Here is a 24,103-nt window from a genome sequence, read left to right as displayed (position 1 = left end):
AATTACATAGTTTCAGATGTTACTATAAGCATTAAAGCCACAGCATTTTCCAGTAATCTCAAAAGAAAGGTTCCATAAAGATCTAACAGCTTTATGGCATAGGCTTCAGTTTTCCTATGGGTGCTTAAAAGCTGATGCCAAGTCAAAGGGATACCTCGCTGTAATGTCAGCAAACAAGATATCTAGCCAATCATGATGGCACATTGTCAAGACCACAATGCAAGAAATTAAGAGCACTGAATCCCTTCATTTGTAACTTAATGTTTAAGATAATATGTTTATGATTAGGTTAAGCTCAAAACATCATAAACAAAGTTTTTTAAAATTATGATAAATTCAAAATCTTTAAAATAAAGAAATCCGATAGGCTATTAATAGAAAATTAGTTTTTTTAATGTTAGTAAGGTTGTGAATTTGTAACTATGAAGCTAATATATTGTTCAAAGACTAGATAATAGCTTATTAGTAAGTTGTAACATTTTTTGGGTCTTTTTAAAAAAAAATCAGTGAAACTAAGTTAAAAGTGAAGATTTGCAAAAGGATTGAACTCTGGAAGAACTTTAACAGCTAATCCTTTCAAGGAACACAGAATAAATAACTTCCTGACAACAGAATGCCAACAATTTTGCAGTTTACCACTGCAAACTCGGGGTCTATTTGTTGTAGTATTTACAAAGTCAATTGCCGTGTGATAGCCTGCTCAATCTTGGATATTTTCAAAACTTCACGTCCATTATAAATATGCTTTCCCACAGGAGCAGGGCTGTTCGTCAACATTTCAGCACATATCTCAACTTCTTTTGAAAGAAAAGATGAAAAATCCCATTTACTGGGCAACATCCTGTTATACTGAGTACTACAATCAAGTTCTCACATTATAGTCAATAGATATATTAGCTGGAAAACAAGTAGTTAACATTATAATACATTTATTTTCTCAAGCAGAAATGAATAGCCTAAACTTCTTAATCAGCATCATTTTTTTGCAGAAAGTATTAAAACAGCACATTAATTTCCTAAATTTGGGGAAAAGGACAGTTAACATTATGAGACCTATATGTACCCAGCTACAAAGTAGCTACGTACTGACAGCAACAGGGAGTTTCCAGTTCAGATCACAGAGAGAAAACACAACGTAACAAAGGAAAATTACTATGTTTTAATACTCTGATCTGTATTCATATCACAGACTCGAAACTGATAATGTTACACATAAGAAGTTACTTTGCAAGTGTATGGAGATATTGTTGAGGGCAAAGAACATTCAAGAAATGGAAGTAATGTTTGGCATCAAATTAAAAAAGGCAGCATGATACTCAAATTGCAATTCATGCATAACACACAGCTGCTACAGGCCAGAATGGAAGTCTACTCTCATTAATAAAGGAACTGTTACAGAATAAATTCCATTCCTTCAAATACTCAGAAGTGCAAACTATAATTGTGCAAGAGCATATACTTTGACCCACAGACTGCAAAATATTTCCATGATGAAAACTGAGACATTACCTACAGTAGAATTTGATTCCCCCTTAAACAAGGAAATCTAGGTATTGGTTTTGCTGCAAAAAAAAAATGCTGCCTTATCGACATTGAAAATTAAATTTCACTTACTTTTTTAAAAATTGGATAGCTAATAGTAAAACACTACAAATGTAGCCTTGCATTTGTGGCAGAACAAAATTTACAAAAAGGAAAGAATTAATAAATGTTTTGCTTATAGAACATTCCAGAGCTAATGTTGTAAAAGTTGTTGCTTGTGTAACTGCAAAGAAAACTTGTACAAGACTTGCTTCTGAATTTGCATTAACACATCAGAAGAAGTGACAGCCATTACTCTTGATCCCACTTGTAAGACTACTCCCTCCTCCACGCCTGCCAATTACAAACCTGTAATTAAAGGGGAATCTTTCTCAAGCTTGGAAACAATTAGTGTTCAGTCACCAGCTTTTAACAAGGATGTTTCCTTTCAAGGAAGAGGTGTTGTCCACTTTTGTAGAACAGCATTGAGTGCATTCACTCATGAGTGATCTGCCCAAAGGCAGCTATTGGCTCACTGCTGACACTTTGCACTGTTTTCTTGACAGATTTAGCCAGCAGTACCTTGCAATTGCCTTCCACTCTGGAACAGGGAATCAAAGTCACACCACTGCCATTACTTTGGATCACACACCAGACATCTGGCCAAATGAGCTAACGCATTCCCCTCTCCAGAGAAGACATTGCTTATATTGTATAATATTAAAGTCCATGTATTTCTATTACCAGACCTGAAAGCACACTACAGGCAAATAAAAATTTTTTGAAGGACAGCCATTGCTGTAATATAGGAATTGCAGTTGCCAGCTTTCAGATAGCAAGCAGTGACGAGATCGGCACCAGATAATCTGTTCCTATCATGTAGATCGAGGGATAAATAATAGTCAGGCCACTGGGGATAACTCGCTTTTTCTTCAAGATGCATCCACCAAAATTACATCTATCCAAGCAAGCAGATAGGGCCTTGGTTTAAAAAAATCATCTGAAAAATAGCCTGAAATTACTCTGTCCAAGAAACAATTCCTTTTCAGGACTATATGAAAGCACTGCAGTGGAAACTTCTCTACACACCCAAAACTATGGTCACCTGCACTGTTTTAAACTACAAACTGCAGAATTAGTTAAATTCTGAATAAATTTTCCTGTCAATTACTACAGAATAATAATTTGATTTATGAAGTAATTAAGAAATGCGGGTTTAAGAAATGCAAAGTTCCTTTTACTGGTAAAAAGTGAGACTATGATAAACAAAATACAATAAAGAATGTGGAGACAACCCAATCAAGTAAGCCACTGAAGTTGTGCAGCATTACGTTTGGCCTAAATGAGCATGGACTGGGATGAAATCAGAAATCTCGATTAGATCACAGCTCGATGTCTTCAGATTTCCTGTCATCACATTACAGGAAGTGAACACATGACAAAAGGGCTCAATGGAAATTTTCAGGGCACTGGTGAGATGCTTGTAATGTCAATGGCCAAATATTCCAGAAACTATTACAACAATGGTTAAAATCCCATCCTGCCAGAAAATGGAACTTAAGATGTAATTAAGGAATAGAAATCTAGATTTGAAGAACAGTCTCAATACGGTGACCAAGAAACTATCAAGTCTCTGTGGTGAAGGAAATCTGTCATCAGCAGCAGCTCTGGCTGACATATAACCCCAGATTCATAGCAATGTGTTTGATTCACATTCCACTTTGATTTTCTTGTTCCCTTTGAACTGAGTGAAATTGCCAAGTGGGGATGGCAACAAATGCTTATCTTGTCAAAAATGCTCACATTCTATGAAAAACATACATTTTTTAAAAAGCTGTCAAGAATAGAGAACTTTATCCAAGAGAAACAATTGTATAGGTCAGGAACACATCAGGCTTAAGAGAGATTTAATTGAACTGTATAAAAATGCAAGGACCTGGAGACAGTGGATGAAAAGGACTTATTTCCCTTTGCTTCCTGGTTATGTGCCTGACTGAAGAGATTTAGAATAATTGACAGAGGAGATTCAAAGTATGAAGATCTGAAAGGGCGGCAGAGACAAAAAATAAATAAACCTAGAGGGAGGCAGACTGATCATCTGGGTTAAAATCACATTGTGACAAATGGTGAGATTTGAACTGAATAATCTAAAAAAACCCAAAAGCGAGAATCTAATTGACACCATAAATCTATAGTGGGATTTTTTTCCTGAAAACCTATCTGGTCACGAGTGTCTTTTAGGAAAGACATCTACCATCTTATATGTGATTCCAGATCCACAACAATTTGGTTGACACTGAACTACCCTCCAAGCCCAGCAAGTCACTCAGTTCAAAGGGCAATAAATGCTAGTCTGGTCATCAAAACCCAATATTCATAAACAAAGATTTTAAGACATCATCAAATGTAAAAGTAACCTGGAAGGCTACAGATGAAGAGTTGGAAACTGGAGGTAAGCTGGTACAACACAATGGGCAAAATTGCCTCCTTCTGCACTGTACATTTATGATTTGAAGCCTTGGTTTAGCATGACTTTGTCTTTAAATTTCTCATTGATGAGACTATCTTATATTATCCAGAAGTAAAATAGTAAACCTGGAATCAAAACCAGTAATAGAAAGGCAGAGTCAGTATTGAACAGCTGTAATCTGACCTTCGAACTATATGAAATACCACTATACATACCAACCGGGGAGAGGAGGCGGCAATGGAAGGGGGTGTAGTGGTCAACAATTTGGAAATTACCAACTAGCAGTGAAATAAATTATTTAGTATTTAAATAACATCACCAACTTCTTCATAAACAACATAATTGAAAAAAATGATAATCCAAAGTAGTAGAAGTTGACATGGACTAACACAGTTTGGTTCAATTATGCCTTTACAGGAGGTCAAGACATGGCTGAATTAATGGAGGGAACAACAGACTGGACATTGGTGGTCAAAGACACAGCCACCATGGTGATACATATAGGTGACCACAAAGTAGGAATACAGAGTTTAAAAAAAAGTTTTAAGCCTAAAAAAAAATTGAAAATTACAGAATGAGTTATTTAAACTAGGTGGGGTTAATGGTCAAAAGCTGAGGGTAAAACAGTGCAACAGAATGGTGTAGAGCAGCCAGATTTAAGTAGTACTGAAGTTTGCAGAGGTTCTAAGACAAACCAATGAAGCACTGGAGAACTTGGAGGCACGAATTAATATGAAGAAAACATGAAAAACTAGTTTACTTTCCAATTGACTGTCCAGGGAGTTATATTGTTAACCAGGGCACAGGTTTTGATAGTGACCAGAGACAACGCCTTTAATTATTTCAAACCTTAACCATAAGCAATTTCAGCTCAGAGAGTTGATGCCAGACAAGCAGTCATTAGAACGGTGGAGAGGTCAAACTAGATGTCATCAGCACATTTCACACACACATTTATAAATGATGTTACAAATAGCCAACATAAGAAATGGAGAACTGCAAGGATAAATTCAATACTTAAATTTGCAGAGGCAGGAAGGAAAGCCATTATCAGCAACAAAAGTTATTTACATGCAAACAAGGCTTTCTATAGTAGCAGATAAAATATAGAAACACCATAGCTCCTTTTTCTTTCAGCAGTGAAGCAAGCAATATTTTTACATTATTACTCCTGCAGTACATTGTGTCAATAAATTTGTAGTACTGCAGCAGTGGGCAAACCACGCTTGCTTAGATTATATTTCAATCACTGTAAATATAACAAATGGCTATCCTATTCTTGGACAGCAATCACAATTAGTTACATTCATAGAAGTTCTTATTTAACATAGTCCTAATACACAATAATTTGAAACCAACTAAACTAAAGACAGGGAAACTCCAGTACTAAAATTTAAAAACAGGAGAGTGTAAGACTACCTTCAATTTAACATTTTGCACTGCAGTTATTTGCTAATTAAATGCATATCTTAGCACTTTAACACAGGACAGATCTTTTTAAGAACTCAGCTCATGCCAACAGAAAAATGTAACTTTCACCACATCAGTAAAACTGGACCTAATCATTCATCATAAATGTTATTCAAATTTAAAGGGAAGTCTAAATAAAAACCTAAATACCTGTTTTAACAAATGTGTGGTTTTGCGATGAAAGTATTGAATTTCCCTGAAGATTTGCTTGATTCATTGCTTACTTCCCATTATGACAGATGTTTTAACCAGAAATGTTTCCATCACACAGTACCCATGAAGAGATCATAGGAGCTCAAAATGCTGTTTACGCTTAAATCAATTCCGAAAACAACTTATTCACGACGATCAGTAATTAAAGTGTTGTGTTAAAACAAAATTGAAAACAAAGCAACACAACGCCTCCTTCAATTTCCACAATCACCACTCCAAAAACTTTTGTGCTGTACATCAATTAAATAGAACATATCGCCCTAGTACACGCCGAGGTGCTTCATGAGTGATGAGAGTGTTTTGAACTCAATGTGGAGGCAAAAAAAGGGATGGGAACAAGTAGAAGGACCACTGCAAGAGTAAAGCAAACATTTACTATGTCCCCGTAGTAAAAGACCTGGACCTGAAGGCCTCGTGCATTAGGGATATATTATTCTACCCTGTCAGTAACAGAGCTCCGGCTGGGGGTATCTCTGTGTGAAAACTGTCGCCAGACACTCACTTCAGATGCTCCAACGAATGAATGTTTCGAGGGGACTTCCCGGAGCTCCCGCCAACCCAGCTTCTCGAACGACCAAACATCACTTCTGCACACTTTTTTCCTGCATACTATTTGCGGGACACAAGAAATATGCCAGTGACATTCAAACCTATCACCAACATACTGGCGGAAGATGAGACAGGACGCAGTAACGCTCCGACTGGGAGGGATGCTGGGAGTTGGAGTATTTTTCCGGGTCAGACAGGAGCAGCTCAATGGGACCGCGGCGGGGCGAAGACTACAACTCCCAGAGGCCCTTGCGAACGGGCCCGATTGCACTTTATTTGATCCTCCACCATCCGCAGTCACGGTATTACCGTCACCTGGCGATCACGGGAAGGACCTTATCAATAAGCGTGAGCTGGCGAATGATGTTACTTTCGAAGACTTTTTTTCTGTTTGATGTCCTGTGGAGTTACGGCAGGCTATAACGTCTGACGCAGGCCCATAACCCACCCCGGTACCAGACAAGCTGTTTCCTGAAGTAGGGGGAGGCGGGGTGAACGGCTGTGTCGTCTTTTGCGTGACGGCTAGACTGGCCATTCAGCGTGTCGGAACGGCTGGATGGGCGATGCCCGTAGGCGGGACAGAGAGCGTGCGTCAAGGTAGATGGACACATGGGCTAGCCATACAGCCAAGTCATGGGCTGCCAGGTGTGAACGTTAGTGCATGGGCGGGACAATAACTATTGATTGACGTCGGGTCTAACCAACCATGGAACGTAATACCGGAGGGCGCGGGCGCAGGCGGTAATCTACGGTGTGATCCGCTCGGGGATTGGCAGAGAAGAGGTACACGGCCGTATCGTCGATTGATGCACACCGACCCTAGCCATTCAGTGGAGGTGCGCCTGGAGGGGAGGCCGGTTTCAGGACACACACGAAGGAGATTGATAGTATATCTAACCAATCGCAGGAGACTGCTGAAAGTCCCAGCGTGTTTGAGGTCTGAGGATGGGGAGTGGTGTCGGAGCGACGGCTGTGTCGTCAATTGATGGACAACGCGATTGGCCATTCAGCAAAGAGCCGGCTGTCCTCATAAGGACGAGGAGGAAATACCTTCAATGTCTCAGCCTGTATGCGGGCCAAGGGTTGTTCCGTCAGCTGATGGACAATGAGTTTAGCCATTCAACAAGCAGCACGGTTGAGGGGGCGGTGCCTAATGCGTGCTGGCGTGAGTGTGTGGGACAAGGGCTGTGTCGTCAGGTGATGGACAACGCGATAAGCCATTCAGCAAGGGGGCGCTGTTCACCGCACGAGTAGGTGGGACAAAGTCTCGGTCGTCAGCTGATTGATAACGCGACCAGCCATTCATCACGCGGCAGGTTTGGGGGCGGTGTCTGCGTGGGACGTATGGACGGGACCAGGCCTGTGACGTAAGCTGATTGACAAGACGATTAGTCATTCAGCAAGTAGTGCGGTTAGTGGGGCCGTGCACGCCTGAGCGAGTGGGCGGGATAAGGGCTGTGCCGTCAGCTGATGGACCACGCGTCTGGCCAGTCACGACAGACCTAGCGCGCGAAGGGGGCGGAACGCGCGGTTGGTGAAGCGTCCGATGCCGACGGCCCCGTGAAAGAGGCGGGAAGAGAGGCGAGCGGGGCGCGCGTGCGCACAGCGAGGCGAGGCCTAGCGCTCGGATCCGCTTGAACCAAGGTGCGGGGAAGCTCGATGAAGCCGTTTGAATAAAGAGGAAGGGGGGGGAAAAAAAAAACACGCAACAGACAGCCTCCGCTCCGGCCCGAGAGACAAGCCGAGAAACACAAATGTCTGCGCGGCAGGCAGGCGGGACCGCCGCGGTTTTGATGTGCCACCCGGTGCCACCTTGAGAGAAGCCTATGACCATTTATGCTGACCTCGATTCGGTGGAGTCGCTGTTCGATGAGCTGCCCTATATGTTTTACGTGGGATTGTTTTTTGTGAACGTGCTGATCCTGTACTATGCCTTCCTGATGGAGTACATCCTCCTGAACGTGGGCATCGTCTTCCTCCCGGACGACTTCGACCAGGCTCTCGTCGACCTCGGGGTGCTCTCGGATCCCGCATCGGTCACCTACGACACCGACCCCGAGCTGGATGTATTCGACGGCTACTTTGACTGAGAGCAATTAAAAACAAAACAACACGCACAAACACATCGCTTTGTGAAATTTATTGTTTTAGACCTTTTTCCTCCAACTCCCCGCCCCCACCCCATTCCCAATGTCTCCCTTTCCAACGTGGAACTGTACAGGTCGGGTCAGGATGACTGTCCCTTGGTTTTCTTTCATAAGCCGAGCACTTGCTGAACGAGACGATACTTTCGGACGTTGTTACGGTGCTGACTCCGATTGTGCCAAGATTGCAATCAGTATGGATTGTGTCATTTCGGGGCGTTTGTCCGTCCTGCAACGGTGCAGACCCGAACTGCCTTCTCCAGGATTAACTGGACAAGTAGGTACCGGCTCTCTTTGCTACCTTCGCCTCCCGAGAGCTTCAAACTAACACTGAACGCACCGCAGATGAATAATGCTCAGACGTGCGATCCACACCGTCACTTTATAGATCTCTTTTCCCCCCCCCCCTCACTTTCTTCCTGTAATTTATTTAAGAAAGTAGTATTTATTCGTGTTTACACTATTCTGACCTTGACTGAAATCCGACTGAATGATCCTAAAAATGCATAAAAAGTGTTTCTAAAGCTGGTGGTAAATCACTTATTTGAATGATGCGTTTTTTTTTCTGGAAGGTGTCCTTGACAGGAACAAAATATTGTGATCTTGAAAGGAGCCGGATGGAATTGGAATGTGCTTTCAACCTGCCTGAAACAATTATATTTTTATAGGTAGTTTTGCACCTGATTGATTAAACGAACCCTGACTGTTTTCTTCCAAATCAGTGATAACGAATGGTCAGGTTTTTTTCAGGGAAATCGAATCAGCCTGCAAGTGGGTGGGACTAAGCGACTGCAGTCTCCCACTCTGGACACGTTTTACACAGCAGCCCTAAAAATGATAGCAGGGAAGGTACTGCATATTAAAGCTATTTATTTCATTGATAGAGTGATAAATAAGTAACAGTCACAAGGCATGCTACTTTAATTTTTTAAGTGGCGGCAATCTCGTCGTCCTCTGTTTGTCAGAGTCACATAACCAGAAAATTGAAATTTTAATACTGTATTTCCAGAAGTATTGTCCACCCTCCACAAAGTTGCACCTCCTGCATTGAGCTATATTTCAGGCTTTCCTGCTATGATTTTTTTTTAATGAAAATGTACAAGCTAAAGGAGAAAGTGATGAAGTTGCAGCTGTCTCACTGGGATTAGATGCTAAATGTAATGGTGAGGAGTGTCACTGTTCCCACACTCTAAATTGTACTAGAAATTCTAGTTCCCCCTCTCCACTTCCATTCCACTGCCTTTTTTCCTTGTGCACACTAAATGTGTCCAGTGAGGAACCATTTTCTGAATTGCATAGCAGTTAAATATACCAAAATGCCTCATTTTAGTTTTTTTTTTATTTTTCCTGAAGTTTATATGTGCAGTGAAATAGCTGATGCAGCACAATGCCCAGAATTTCTGCATGTAATTGATTGTGTTTATCATTGCAGCAATAATGTAAAGGAGATAAGGTTGCCTTGTCAACGCAGGCCTCCTTTATCTGCCACAAAACTATTTTTAATTTAACCCAAATGGGTTCAAATCTAAAATGCAACTCCACAACATTTCTGTATATACTGAAGCAGAAATTACCTCCTTAAATGGTTAATTTCATTATTGACATAATGATTTGAAAGCTGCTTGTATATCATTAATTCTGTCAACTTCATTGTAAGCAGAGGAATTTATTTCAAATAATGAGCTGAGAGAATTGAATGCTTTGAAAAATGAAAATATTCAGTACTGTATTCTATAGCTGACAGCAGCGAATAGCTAAAACAGTGCTCTGTTGACCGAGGGGATGGACTGTAGATCAATAGTAAACATTTTCACTAATTTTTGACAGGCAATATCAGGTATGAAGTGAGATATGTCTGTGAGCAGCTGAAAAAGATAATTATCATTGCTTATTGCTGGTACCCATTGAGGATAATCTTCACCAATACTGCCTCCTGAAATGTCTCTGCATTCTTCATGGTAAGCTTACAATGGGCAGTATTAAATAATAGTGGAAAAGTCTCTCTCATGCAACAACATACTCTTGTACCTCCAGTCAGTTTTCATTTTAAGTCTATCTGTGTAATTATTTCAAGAATTGAAAAGATATACATGGAAAGTTACATTATTGTGCAATATGTCATTATCGAGAGTTTGCTGTTTATTACTCAAGAATCCAGAATTTAATGTTCTTGTTCTGAAGGTTCTTAGCAGGCTGTTGACATTTTGTAAATGGTGTAAGTGGAAACAGCTGCCACAGCATGCAATCTTTGTATTAAAATTGAATTCTTATTTTGACCAACTTCATGCTTCTAATACCTTCTTGTTCTAGTTGACATGCTGCCATAGTGTCAGGAGCACAATACCTCATGACTCCGACTTTCCCAGCCCTGAGAAAGTCCACAGTCCTGAGTGGTACACTAAGGAAAAAAATAAGCTGTTGAAACTATAAGATGGGTGGGTCATGTCGAGTTGTCTTTTCTTTGTACCTAATGGTGGGTGAAAGAATGGATATAGCAGTGGCCTGGATGCAAATAACAATTGTCCAGTACCTTTAGTTATAAAATAGCAGCATAGGAAATCACCACTGCTCAGTGTAAATGAAACACAAACATTCTATTGGCCTAGATTTATCTAGTCATTCCTGGTTAGTTTTAACATCTCTGCTTGCTCCCATTTGATGTTCTTTGCTATTTCTACTCCTTATCGACCACTGAAATGACCAACAATCAAGCTAACAGCCTGCCTTCAGTCAGTATTTTTACCCCAGCTCTATCCTAAAAGAGATTAAGTTTTGTTTCAGTTGTACAATATGTTCTTAGGACCACAGCTGTACAATTGTTTATAATGATGGTCTTTTTATTTAACAAAGGATGTAAATGTGTTGAAAACAGTTCAAAAAGGAACATTGAATGGTTAGGTTATTTTAGGGGGAAATATTGGACAAGGTTGAGTTTGTATCCACTGGAGTTTGAAAGAGTAAGAGTGATCGAAGCATATCAAATCGATATGGTGTTTGCAGAAATGCATCCTTTTGGGAGAATCTCGAAGTACATGCCGTTATTTAAATAAAGTGGTTGCCTATTTCATTCAAGAGATGACAGAAGAAAACATCCTAAATGAAGGTCATGAGTCTTTGGAACTTTTCTTCAAAGGGTGGTGGAAGGTTGAATATTTTAGAGGTAGGTAGATGGGTGCGCATGGTCATTTGGATCAGTCAAGATCTTATTAAATGGTGGAGCAGGCTCAAGAGATTAAGTGCTTTATAATTTGTATTTTGTCTCGGTTGTGACTTATCCAGCACTTGCATGAATTTTACAAACAAATTGCAGTTTATTATAGATTTTATGGACAAACTAATTCAAGATCAATAGCAAGTTAAACCTATTCAGTAAACGTAGGCAGAAGTGGGTACTGCAAATGCTGGAGATCAGAGTTAAGATTAGAGTGGCGCTGAAAAAGCACAGCAAGCCAGGCAGCATCCGAGGAGCAGGAGAATTGATAGTTCAGGCAAAAGTCTGATTCCTGATGAAAGGTTTTGCCCAAAACGTCAATTTTTTTTTCCCTACTCCCTAGATACTGTCTGGCCTGTTGTGCTTTTCCAGCACCACTCTAATCTGTTCAGTAAACATGTACAATCTCATTCCTCTGCACATGCAACTTTGGAACCTCATTTGAACCGTTCTTTGGGGGCATTGAGCAAAGGCCAACCTCAGTAGCCAACTCCTCTGAAATTCTAAGGGCCATGCTTGTGGCTTCTAGTAGGTTGTTTTAAGTATGAGAAGTTAGAGGGAGCAAGATGCGATCTATCATCTATAGTGCTGTCACAAGGCAGAATGGAAAAACATGACTTTAAGATGCAATAATTTAGAAGCAAAGGTGCAAGATATTTTTAAAAACAGGTGAATGGGCAGTAGTTTAGATCATGCAGTGGCCTTTTTAGGCATACCATGATTGCAACCAAAACGACAGCAAAGTAGGACCAACAAATGTAATCAATGTTTTCTATTCAAATAGCAGCTAGTCACTGCTGTGGCTAGCTCATCAGCAGCCTTATCATCTGGCAATTTTGTATTGATTGCAGTGCTTGAAATTGCAACACAGAAGTCATCTATATATTAAAAAACAAAACAGTCTTTGATTAAAACTTCAGGGATTTCAAAAGTGTATCCATATTAAAGCTGGAACAGATCAGGCAGAATATTAGAATAGCTGGTGTATGATCTTTCATCAGAATTATGTTAGCTTGAAGTAAAAAGTTATTGCTATCTTCTCTTCCTGCGATCTGAACATTTGGTTGCCATGTTTCTGGCTGACTGCTTTCTTCTTCCACCATTGCTATTGTGAAACCATTCACCATTGGGATTGATATTTTGATGTTTATTCCTCCAGCTCTTTTACTCATAGGGCATTAACAGAACACTGTTTATCACCTTCTCAAAGGACTATGATAGAAATTGAGGGAACCCATGGCAGTAAAACAGAAACCTTTAAATAAAAGAATATTTGGATTTCCATGGAAGTACAAAACAAAAAAAAAGTCTGATAGTGAAACGTTATATCTACTCCAAAGATTTAAGTTTAAAAAAAATCTACTGGGTAAATAGAAAGATTCTATTTTGATTCTTGATTTTAGTATAGAGATATTTGGAATAGGTATCTAATCATTTGGAATAATTTAACAACCTCTCCTGGTACAATTACAAACCGTTGATGAAACTACACACCCTATAGATCTAATTCAACTAAGATTACAAAAACACTCCAACCTGTCAAACAAAGTTAATGCGAAGAAATTGACATCTTTTTAGCCTTGGAATATAGAGACAAGAATCTAAAAAGAAGTAGTCTAGAGGAGATGGAACAACAATTAAGAATTGGAAGTGATGTAGCAAAACCTGCAATTGAATTTGATACAATTTCCCAACTTTTGTTCTTTTTTCTGTGCCATTAAACAGGATAGAAGAATTGGAAACATCCTCCTTTTGTTTTAAATCGCAGTGGAGGAAAACATCCAAAAGTCTTTGATTGCCATGCAAATTGAATAGTAATTGAAATAAGCGATGCATTTCAAACGATCTTTGTGGAAAATCCATTTGATGGGAAAGAAGATATTAGTATTTGGAAATTTTGCACCAATGCACCTGTGGCATTAAACACAACCAACTTGCGTCTTAAAGCCACATTTTTGGAGTGTTGTAAGTGCAAAAAAAGCTGAATGTAGCTGAGGTTAGCATGCAGCACAGCAAGGATTTGCATTATTCATTTTTCACTCATGCTTTTCATATGACTGGAACTGCAGATTCATTTAAGAATGGCTCAATTCAAAGAATCACTAACTGATCTTGTAATGAAGTATTAATATAATTTAATCATTTAAATGTAATTTTTTTTGTTACACCTTCCAGTGAATGATGCCTGCTTTTAAAACTCTTGATCTGATCTGTTGCATCAGGACATGGAACATGCAAAGTCTTAACTACTTGCAGTACCTGTTTCATATCTAATTCAATGATCCATAAGTTCAATATTATTGCTGTTATATCTCCTGTCACTGTTGTGTCACATCATGACTGCCATTTCATTTAGAGCACAATCTGCTAATGAATTCCTACAGGTCACTTAAAATTCTTTGAATTTCCTTTCCTCAGTAACTGAAATTTCTATTGTTGGAAATAACATTTTAAACAAAGTTAACATCATAAAATTCAAACCATAATTAATTTTATGCATTACATTGCCTTTCGACAACAGGAGTTCAGGTAAGTAATTCTTTGAAGTCTGTGTCACATATAAATAGGGTTGTTAGAAGGGTGTCTGGCACATTTGCCTTCATTACTCAGTTCTTTGAGCATAGCGGTTGGGAAGTCATGTTGAGGTTGTACAGAACATGGGGGAGGTCTCTTCTGGAATGTTGTGTCCAGTTCTGGTCACCCAGTAATAGGAAGGATGTTATTAAGCTGGAAAGACATGAGGGAAAACTTTTTTTAACAGAGGGTGTCTGGAATGAACTTCCTGAGGAAGTGGTGGATGGGGGTACAATTACAGTGTTTAAAAGATGTTTGCATAGGTACATGACTAGGAAAGCTTTAGAGGGATATGGGACAGAAGCAGGCAGGTGGGACTGGTTTAATTTGGAATTATGGACTGAAAGATCTGTTTCTGTACTCTGACTACATTTTCAGTTACGCTTTCTGAATTCAGTGCAGGTGGTCTTTGATTAATATGCAGTTATATTCCTAAAAATTGCTGTTTTAAGTGAATTTAGTTATCTGAAATGAGTATTTCCATAGAAATTGATGTAAATATTTGTTACCAGAGTGTCAAAAAAGTACAGAATGCAAGCACAAAATTTATATATAAACCAAAGAAGACATGAAAATAACAAAATTTTTGCCAAGGTACAAATGAAGCTGCATCAGAACATTATTTCAACGAGCGAACACATATTGCAGCACAGAGGAACTATGCAGAGCAGAGGAAAATCACCTATAGCGTGTACTCAAAAAGAATGGGTACCCAACAAACACAGTCCGTCGATTTTCTCAGCATCAAACCCAAACAAGCAGACAAAACATATCCAGAAACCCTAGCCACTCTCCCCTACATCAAAGACATCTCGGAAATGACTGCTTGACGACTCAGACCCCTTGGCATCATGGTAGCCCACAAACCCATCAACACACTAAAACAGCAGCTAATGAACTTGAAAGATTCTACACAGACTATGAGCAAAACTAATGTTATTTACAAAATACCGTGCAAGGACTGTAACAAACATTACATTGGACAAACAGGCAGAAAACTAGCTACCAGGATACATGAACACTAACTAGCCATAAAAAGCCATGACCCTCTCTCACTAGTAGGAGAAAGTGAGGACTGCAGATGCTGGAGATCAGAGCTGAAAATGTGTTGCTGGAAAAGCGCAGCAGGTCAGACAGCATTCGAGGAGAAGGCGCATTGATGTTTCAGGCATGAGCCCTTCTTCAGGATGAGGAAGGACACCACTTCAACTGGGACAATACATCCATCTCAGGACAAACCAAAGACACGCACGAGAATTCCTAGAAGCATGGCATTCCAACTGGAACTCTTAACAAACTCATCGAGTTAGACCCCCATCTACCACCCCCTGAGAAAAAAAAGGAAGTGACTTCACCACAGGAAATAACATCACCAACCCAAAGAAACCCAAACATAAATAGAAAGCAGGAATCTTCAGCATTGCTTCGCCTGAGGCCCACTTAAGATGTTACCTAGTAAGGTAACGAAACATCTGGAAATGAACCTTCCAGCTCAGTGAGCAAACCTACATCCAAAACCTCAACCTGAGCTACAAATCTCAAAACTCGCCAAAACTTTAGTGATTCTTGCCTCATATACAAGATTGCTTACCTGTAGGTGGAAGGCTATGGATCTTCATTTGATTCAGTTGCAACTCAAACTTGATGTTGAGAGGATCACCAGGCTGCTGTTCTGTTGCTTTGGAGGTGGAGGATTGTGTGTCATTGTGGGCAGTTGTGAAAAAGACTTTTTTATACAGCTTTAGTAGAAGCAAGCAACAGCCAAAACAAGCTGTACAAATATAAACCTGCACAGGCATACAAGACGTTTCTTCCCCTGCACACTGGGAGTCATGCAAGAACTGTGTTATTGCAAATCAGGCTTATGTTACCGGGATGTTGGGAATTAAAGTAAAAATCACATTATGTGAAAGTGCATTAATCAAGAACTACCTGTGGACAGATAGGTGACAAATCAGAGATGCTGGAAATGAGCATAGAGTCAGAGAGTTATAGAGTTGTGCAGCATGGAAAAAGACCCGTCAGTCCAACTCATCCATGCCGACCAGCTATCCTGAATTAATCTAATCCCATTTGGCCCATATCACTCCCAACCTTTTCTGTTCATATACCCATCCAGATGCTTTTTAAATGTTGTACTCTGCGTGAAAAAGTTGTCCCTGAGGTCCCTTCTAAATCTTTTCCCTCAAACCTGTGCCTTCTAGTTTTGGATCCCCCACCCCCATTCGGGGGAAAATACCTTGGCTATTCACCCTATTCGTGCCCTTCACGATTTTGTAAACCTTTATAACATCACCCCTCTCAGCCACCAGCACCCCAAGGAAAATAGTGCCAGCCTATTCAGCCTCAGCCTTCAGCTTAAACCCTCCAACCCTGGCAACACCCTTGTAAATCTTTTCTGAACCTTTGCAAGTTTCACAACATCCTTCCAATAGTAGGGGGAGCATTTCCTGCGAACCCTGATGATGTAACATGCCAATCCCTGCCCTTTCTTGCTCTCTCACAGCTGACATTATTTATCAGTGGACCAAATTGATACTCATACAGAATTGTGGCAAACTTAGATCTGCCTTCTACAGTCCTACCAAACTCAAATATTGCTGGATCAAACAACTCAGATCTACCACACATGCTACTAAAATTTGAGGATCATCCCCAGTGCTGTCATAATTTAGCTCTGTCCTAATTTCTACAAAAAGAATGTTAAAATGAAGCCCTTAAGAGAAAGGTTTGGTTTGGGGAAAGAAAGGTTTTCAGTGCTCTCCAAGATGATCTTGGGATACTAAAGAGTTTGGTCTCAGAAAGTGAGAGTCACAAGTTTTAGAAAGATTTGGCTAACCAAACCAATAATGTGGAAATACACTGAATAGTAATTCACCTTGATGTGTTTCAATTGTGAAAGTCTTGAGTTTTTTGCATCATAAACAAATACAAGAATTTTGCCAACACCAATGAACATGTTGACATCAATAAATTCTGATATCCAACCTAGAACCACAGCATGTGGTCCTTGAAGACCACAATTTGTGAAAATAACAGATTTTCATAGAAATATTAAACATAAAAATTTGTACCATGTTAAAAATTAGTTTAAATTCAGGATATTTGTTCAAAATATTTAAAACAAGTGATGGAATAAGCCGAACAAGACCGAAATTAATGAATAACAACGTAGCAGCTCAACGCAGCAATAATTGAAATCAAACAGCCATCTTAGAACAAAAACATCTCGTGGTCTCACTCTCCCAGAGGAGATGCAATTACTTCTTTTAAAAAGACAAAGGTTTGTTATTCTTTCTTGACCCAGAACTGAGTATATAATGACAGAATCTGTACAATCTGTATTTTGTCCAGTCAGCCATGATCAGAGGCCTACGTGATGTAGTAATTCACAACCTGAATTACTTCTGTGCCTTTAACATTTAAAGCCATCTCAAGGCACTGCGTAGTCACAAAGATAACAGTAGCCAATGAAGGAATAATTGAAAGAGTGACCAAAATCTTAGATGTGGAGCTGGATTTCAAAGAGCATTTTGTGGTCCGTGTGCAGGTAGGTTTTCTAAGGAGTTCTGTTGAAGTTTATTTATTCATTCATGGGATATGGGTGTTGTTGTTGCTTACCCTAATTGCTGTGTAGAAAATGGTGTTGACCTGCCTTCTCGAGCTGCTAGAATGTGCTGTCATGAAAAGAGTTCCAGGATTTTGACCCAGCAGCAATGAAGAAACAGTGCTATAGTTTCAAGCCAGGATGGTTTGTGGCTTAGAAAAGAACTAGCAGGTATTCTTGTGCTTCTAGGTGGTAGAGGTCAGAGGATTGGAAGGTACTCTTGGGAGGGAGGTGAACTTGTACATGGTACACACTGCACATTGATGCATGTTGAAAGTGATGATGCATGTGGTTCTAATCAAGCAGCAGTTTTGTCCGTGATAACGTCAAGCTTCTTAGAGTCATAGAGATGTACCGCACAGAAACAGATCTTTTGGTCCAACTCACCATGCTGACCAGATATTCTAAATTAATCTAGTCCCATTTGCCAGCATTTGGTCCATATCCCTTTAAACCCTTCCTATTCATATACCCATCCAATGTTGTAATTGTACCACTTCCTCTAGCAGCTCATTTCATATGTGCACCACCCTTTTTTGAAAAAGTTGCCCCTTAGGTTCCTCTTGAATCTTTCCCCTCTAGTTCTAGATTCCCCCGCCCCAGGGAAAAGACTTTGTGTCTATTTATCTTATTCATGCTCATGATTTTATAAACCTCTATGAGGTCACCCCTCAGCCTCTGATGCTCCAGGGAAAACAGCCCCAGCCTATTCAACCTCTCCCTATAGCTCAAACCCTCCAACCCTGGCAACATCCTTGTCAATCTTTTTTGAACCCTTTCGAGTTTCACAACATCCTATAGCAGGGAGACCAGAATTGCACACAATATTCCAAAAGTGGCCTAACCAAGAGTGTTGTTGGAAATGCACTCATCCAACAAGTGGAAAGTATTCCTTCACATTCCTAACTTGTGTTTGATAGACTGTGGACAGGCATTGGAGACAAGAGGTGAGTTATTCACTGCAGAATTCCTCACCACCTAACCAGCTCTTGTCCCAACAGTATTTTTACGACTGATCCAGTTCAGTTTCTTGTCAATGGTAACCCTCAGGATGTTGATAGTGAGGGAATGTCAAGAGAGGTTAGACTAGATTAGATTAGATTACTTACAGTGTGGAAACAGGCCCTTTGGCCCAACAAGTCCACACCGATCCACCGAAGCGCAACCCACCCAGACCCATTCCCCTACATTTACCCCTTCACCTAACACTGCGAGCAATTTAGCCTGGCCAGTTCACCTAACCTGCACATTTTTGGATCGTGGGAGGAAACCGGAGCACCCGGAGGAAACCCACGCAGACACGGAGAGAATGTGTATGGACAGGGATAGAAATTATAGCTCTTGATGTTTCTAGCAATCACATTGCCCAATACAGAGAAAAATAAGGGAGAGTTAATTAAAGTCATTTTTCTTTAGTTTATTAAAAATAGCAGCAAAGTTTAACATGATGATTTAGTGCATTTTTTAAACATCAAACTCTGAATCAGTTTAGCCCTTTTTAAAAACAAAAACTTGTTAAATTGCTTTGCTTTTTCGTCTGAGACAACAAATTCTGTACAAATATTTACAACTGATGTTTCTAGTTTACATATTGACAAATTACACAAGCATTTTATACATATTCACCATTCCGTATTGTGAAAAAGAACTTAAATCATTTCTGTATAATTAATAGCAATTACTAAAATTAAAGTATATTGTTTGTTTTTATAACTTGCTGGAATACTCAAGAAAGAAAACATGCAAAATAGAAAATGTTTAAAAAATAATACAAAGTAAAAGTTTTTCGTCCTTCACACATGTAGACTGGAATGTAAGAAAACCAAAACTTGCCTCTCAGTTTCCATGAGTGCAAAACAAAAAGCTTTAATCTTGTTTCTCCTTTTACTAATGTTTCCATTCTGTATACTGCCAAGCAAAAATTGAAAATCTGAAAAGTTGTTGTATTATTGCTTAGTTTTGATAAGTACCTTTAACCACCATATCCCATTTCTACACCACCATCTAAATAGTGCCTAGCCACAGAATAATAGTTAGTTATTTGATCACTCCCTCAGTAGTTATTTATTCCCACAGTTTATGTCCAATCCAGAATCAGCATAGTACAGGCTTTGAAAAGAAAGAGAGTAAAACTGGAGTCAGGGCTTTCATCAAGCCACTCTTTACTTTGTCATTACAAAGTGCACATGTTGAAACTATTATCATATACTGTCTTGGCTAGAAACGTTGCTGTAAGAAATGATGGTCTTAGGGCCTAATAAATTATACAAAAATGAGCATTATTAAAATACTTGGCTCACCTCTCCCCTTTCTGACTAAACAAATCTGTAACAGTTCCACAGCACTGCATAGAATTAAAATATGATATATCAAATATTGGAATTCAAATATACCATTACCTAATGAAGACATAACCCTTAAATGAATCTTAAGGCAAATCATTCCAAAGCCTGATAGTATGTCTCATGCTCACTGAACTAAAGACAGTCTGGGTAAATTTAACAATATATCCATACAAGAGGTAAGCAAATGAGGGCCAGAATGGAGAGGTCTCCTTTGGATACCTGTACCATGGTAATTGGACATTTGAATGCAGCAACTGAATGAGATGTCCACCAACCACAGAGATCAGATGTATCAACAGATAGGAAGGGAAAGTTACTTTGGAGGGGACAAGCTATAGAGCTCAAACCACCTTACTTCATCCAATCGAGTCAAACTGCTCATCTGCCATGGGTCATGAGTCCATTGCCTTTTCCGATACTGTTCTGTTGGATTTGTACTGTTGTTGTTGAAAAAACTACATGCGACCCTTTAACCATCTTGAGCAATTTGTCAATTGTGATTAAATAAATAACTGTACAATATAGCAAATAAATCTGAAGAACATCAAAACTACTTAAAGCTGAGCTATTCCATCAATTGGTTATCAAAAACTATTGCAGTGCATAACTAAGTCAAGACCATTTTGGGTATTTATTTCTGGAAAGTGACTTAAATTTGCTCTAACTAAAGCAGTAGTGTGTAACATGATGTTCAGAAATTAGCTGGCCTTTTGCATATCCTTGTCCTAAATTGCACTAAATCCTATTTATTCATTATCCCTGTATTCACTTAATTAAACAATGCTTCAATTTTAAAATTAATATCCTTGTTTCCTGATCCTTCCAAGTACTCAGCTCTCTCTCTAATATCTGTCATCACCTGCAACCCTCCAAGATATTTGCACTCCTTTAATTTTGGCCTCTTGTGAAACCTTTATGTTCATTATTCCACTGTTGGTAACCTTGCCTTAAGGTGCCAAGGTGTTAAAGTATGGAATTCCTCAGATAAACCTCTCCTCCTTTCTTCAAAAATGTTCCTCAAAATCCATTCCATTGATCAAGCTCTTTATCACCTGTTCTAATCTCTCCTAATGTGGACTGGTGTCAAGGTTTGTTTTATAATGCCCCTGTGAAGTGCTTTGGGATGCTTTATAATGTAAAAGCTGCTACATAAATACAAGCTGTTTATATATTTGCCAAAGGAAAGCACACTAATATGGTCCCTTTTATACATAAACAGCAGCAGCCAACTACCAACACTACAATAAAGTAACCGCGTGCAATAAAAAATTCATTTAGTGCAAAATTTTATACAAGATTCAAGTTTCTTTCTAAATATTCCATAGGTTAGGTCATCTGTAAAGATTATGCTCAATAGAATTTGGTATATTGATTTTGTCAGCAATAGCAATAATGAACCTGTAGAAAGATTGGTATATGGTTTCACAGCTCCGCTCATGGGAGACTGCAAAGTTGCATTGCATTGTTCTCCCTACACACTATCCTGAATGACAATGACAGTGAAGATCTCAAGAAAACAAAACCATAATAAACATTGATCTCTTGATACAAAGAATGTTGGTAAGTAAGGGAGGAAAATCTATGAAGGCTTTATATAAAAAGAACAGAACAGATAATAGCACAGAAATTGGCCATTTAGTCCAGCACATATATGTTGTTTATGCTCCACAGCCTGTTCCCAATTGACTTCACCTCCATGCAAAAAAATCACCTCTTGATTTGTTGTTCTCATGTACCTATCTGGCTTTACTTTAAATAGTATTCATCACAACAACTTTACATGATAACAATTTCCACATTCTAAGCTTTCCCCTGATTTTGATACATGTGGCAAAGTCTTCATTGATATTTCTGCTGTTTCTTGACGATGAAAGCAATCTGCAAAGATGATGTCTGGCATTGCTACTGGTACCACTGCACAGCCTGTAGACCAATGTCGAAGCTTGATGCTTTTCAATTTAGTCTGAAGAAATATGAAGTATAAAGATTTCACCTGCAATTCCTGCTGATTTGTGCATTCTTGTACAAAACTGTAATCAAAGCACAAAGAAAATGTTCATTTGCTGTGTTCCATTTGAAGTAAAATGAGCTTGCCTCACTGGAAAGATGAAGACAAAAAAGGAAGGAAAGATAGTATTGGTTAGGACACTGAACTTCTAGGATTAGATTTTTAAACCAGCTCAGACATCTTGATTCTCTGCCTGCTGTAAAGATTCCTAGTGGAGCAGTTTTCAATGCTTTTAACTCCATTCAAACTGAGTGCACATTTGACAGAGTCATAGAGTTTTACAGTATGGAAACAGATCCTTTGGTCCAACTTGTCCATGCTGCCCAGATATCCTAAATTAATCTTTTCTCATTTGCCAGCACTTGGCCCATATCCCTCGAAACCCTTCTTATTCATATAACCATCCAGATGGTTTTTAAATGTTGCAATTGTCCCAGCCTCCACCATTTCCTCTGACAGCTCATTCCATACACACACTACCCTCTGTGTGAAAAAGCTGCCCTTTATGTTCCTTTTAAATCTTTCCCCTCTCACCCTAAACCTATGCTCTCTAGCTCTGGACTCACCCAACCCAGGGAAAATATCTTGTTTATTTACCTTATTCATGCCCCTCATGATTTTATAAAGCTTTATAACATCACCCCTCGGCCTCTAATGATCCAGGGAAAACAGACCCACACTATTCAGCCTTCCCCTATAGCTCAAACCCTTCAACCCTGGCTACATCCTTGTAAATAATTTCTGAACCCTTCAAGTTTCACAACATCCTTCCTATAAGAGGGAGACTAAAATTGCACGCAATATTCCAAAAGTGGCCTAACCAATGTCCTGTAGAGCTGCAACATGACCTCCCAACTCCTGTATTCAATACTCTGATCAATAAAGGCAAGCGTACCAAACACCTTCTTCACTATTCTCTCTACCTGTGACTCTATTTTCAAGGAACAATGAACCTGCACTTCAAGTCTACAGCTTGGTGGTTGGGGAACACTTTCAAAGTTTGTGGACAAGATAAAATTTGAAAGAATTATAAACTGTAAGGATTGGTGCAGAGTTTCAACACAACATTAACATGTTGGTGGATTGGGAGGAGAGATGGCAGGTGAGTTCAATGGAGAGAAATGTGAGGTGATACCTCTTGATGCATGTTACAACATGAAGATTCAATATAAAATATATACTCTAAAGTGTGTGCAGGAGCAGAGAAACCCGAGTGTTTATATGTGCATAAGTCATTAAAAGTGGTAGGACAGGTAGAGAGAGTTGTTAATAATTATATAGTATTCTAGGCCTTATCAATAGGGGCATTGAGCACAAGAGTAGGGAAGTTATGCTGAATCAATCTAGGAGGCTGGTTAGACCACACCTGGAGTACTGTTCAGAACATCATATTTTAGCAAGGAATGTGAATGTATTGGAAAGAGTGCAGAAGGCATTTACAAGAGTGCTTCTAGGGATGAGAAACCTCATTATGGAGACAGTTTGGAGAAGGTAGAGAAGAAAAGGTGAGGGGAGATTTAGCAAAATTCTAGAATACGAGAATTTCGTTCCATTATCTAAGTAAAGATATACTTACATTAGAGGCAATCCAGAGACGGTTCAGCAGATTGATTCTGAATACAGAGAGATTTTGGAGAGACTCCTCCCTTCCCTTCCTCTATACCTCTGTTTCCATTTTGGGATAGACTGGTCACCAATATCCACTATAAACTCACTCCCTGAGTTACATAGACTATACATTCTCGCACCCTGCTTCCTGTAAAAAAACTCTATTCCATTCTCCCAGTTCTTCCGTTTCTGTCGCATTTGTTCCGATGATGCCAACTTTGACAAGGGGGCTCTGAAATGTGCACCTTCTTCCTCAACTGAGAATTTTCAACACCTTTGTTCTCAGGGCCCACAACTGGGTTTGACCCATCTCCTGCACTTCGGCCCCCACCCCCTCTCTTCATTCCCCCAATGGCGATAAGGTCCCCCTTGGCCTCACCCAC

At 39.5% G+C, this 24,103-nt stretch overlaps 3 protein-coding genes across 4 annotated transcripts in view; 1 reads left to right on the top strand and 2 right to left on the bottom strand.

Annotated features, from left to right (window-relative positions):
- The window catches only part of clec16a (C-type lectin domain containing 16A), a 267,248-nt gene extending 260,972 nt beyond the window's left edge, over positions 1–6,276 (bottom strand). Inside the window, exon 1 of the mRNA XM_072560020.1 lies at positions 6,177–6,276. Within this exon, the coding sequence (XP_072416121.1) occupies positions 6,177–6,256 (80 nt within the window). The 5' untranslated portion in view covers positions 6,257–6,276. The remainder of the gene's footprint in view (positions 1–6,176) is intronic.
- Positions 6,277–8,309: 2,033 nt separating this feature from the next.
- The window catches only part of LOC140464656 (uncharacterized), a 35,701-nt gene continuing 19,907 nt past the window's right edge, over positions 8,310–24,103 (top strand). For both annotated transcript variants that reach the window (XM_072560019.1, XM_072560018.1), the window contains exon 1: positions 8,310–8,644. In XM_072560019.1, coding sequence (XP_072416120.1) covers positions 8,414–8,644 — 231 coding nt within the window. In that variant the 5' untranslated portion in view covers positions 8,310–8,413. The remainder of the gene's footprint in view (positions 8,645–24,103) is intronic.
- ciita (class II, major histocompatibility complex, transactivator) overlaps positions 19,156–24,103 on the bottom strand; it is a 126,336-nt gene continuing 121,388 nt past the window's right edge. The window contains exon 23 of the mRNA XM_072560017.1: positions 19,156–22,134. The gene's annotated coding sequence lies outside the window, so the exon portion shown is untranslated. The remainder of the gene's footprint in view (positions 22,135–24,103) is intronic.

This window comes from Chiloscyllium punctatum, chromosome 40 (assembly GCF_047496795.1).
Source record: "Chiloscyllium punctatum isolate Juve2018m chromosome 40, sChiPun1.3, whole genome shotgun sequence".
In the NCBI taxonomy this organism is placed as follows: Eukaryota; Metazoa; Chordata; class Chondrichthyes; order Orectolobiformes; family Hemiscylliidae; genus Chiloscyllium; species Chiloscyllium punctatum.
Note: the sequence above shows the minus strand (reverse complement) of the source record. Positions and strands in the feature narration are given on the sequence as shown.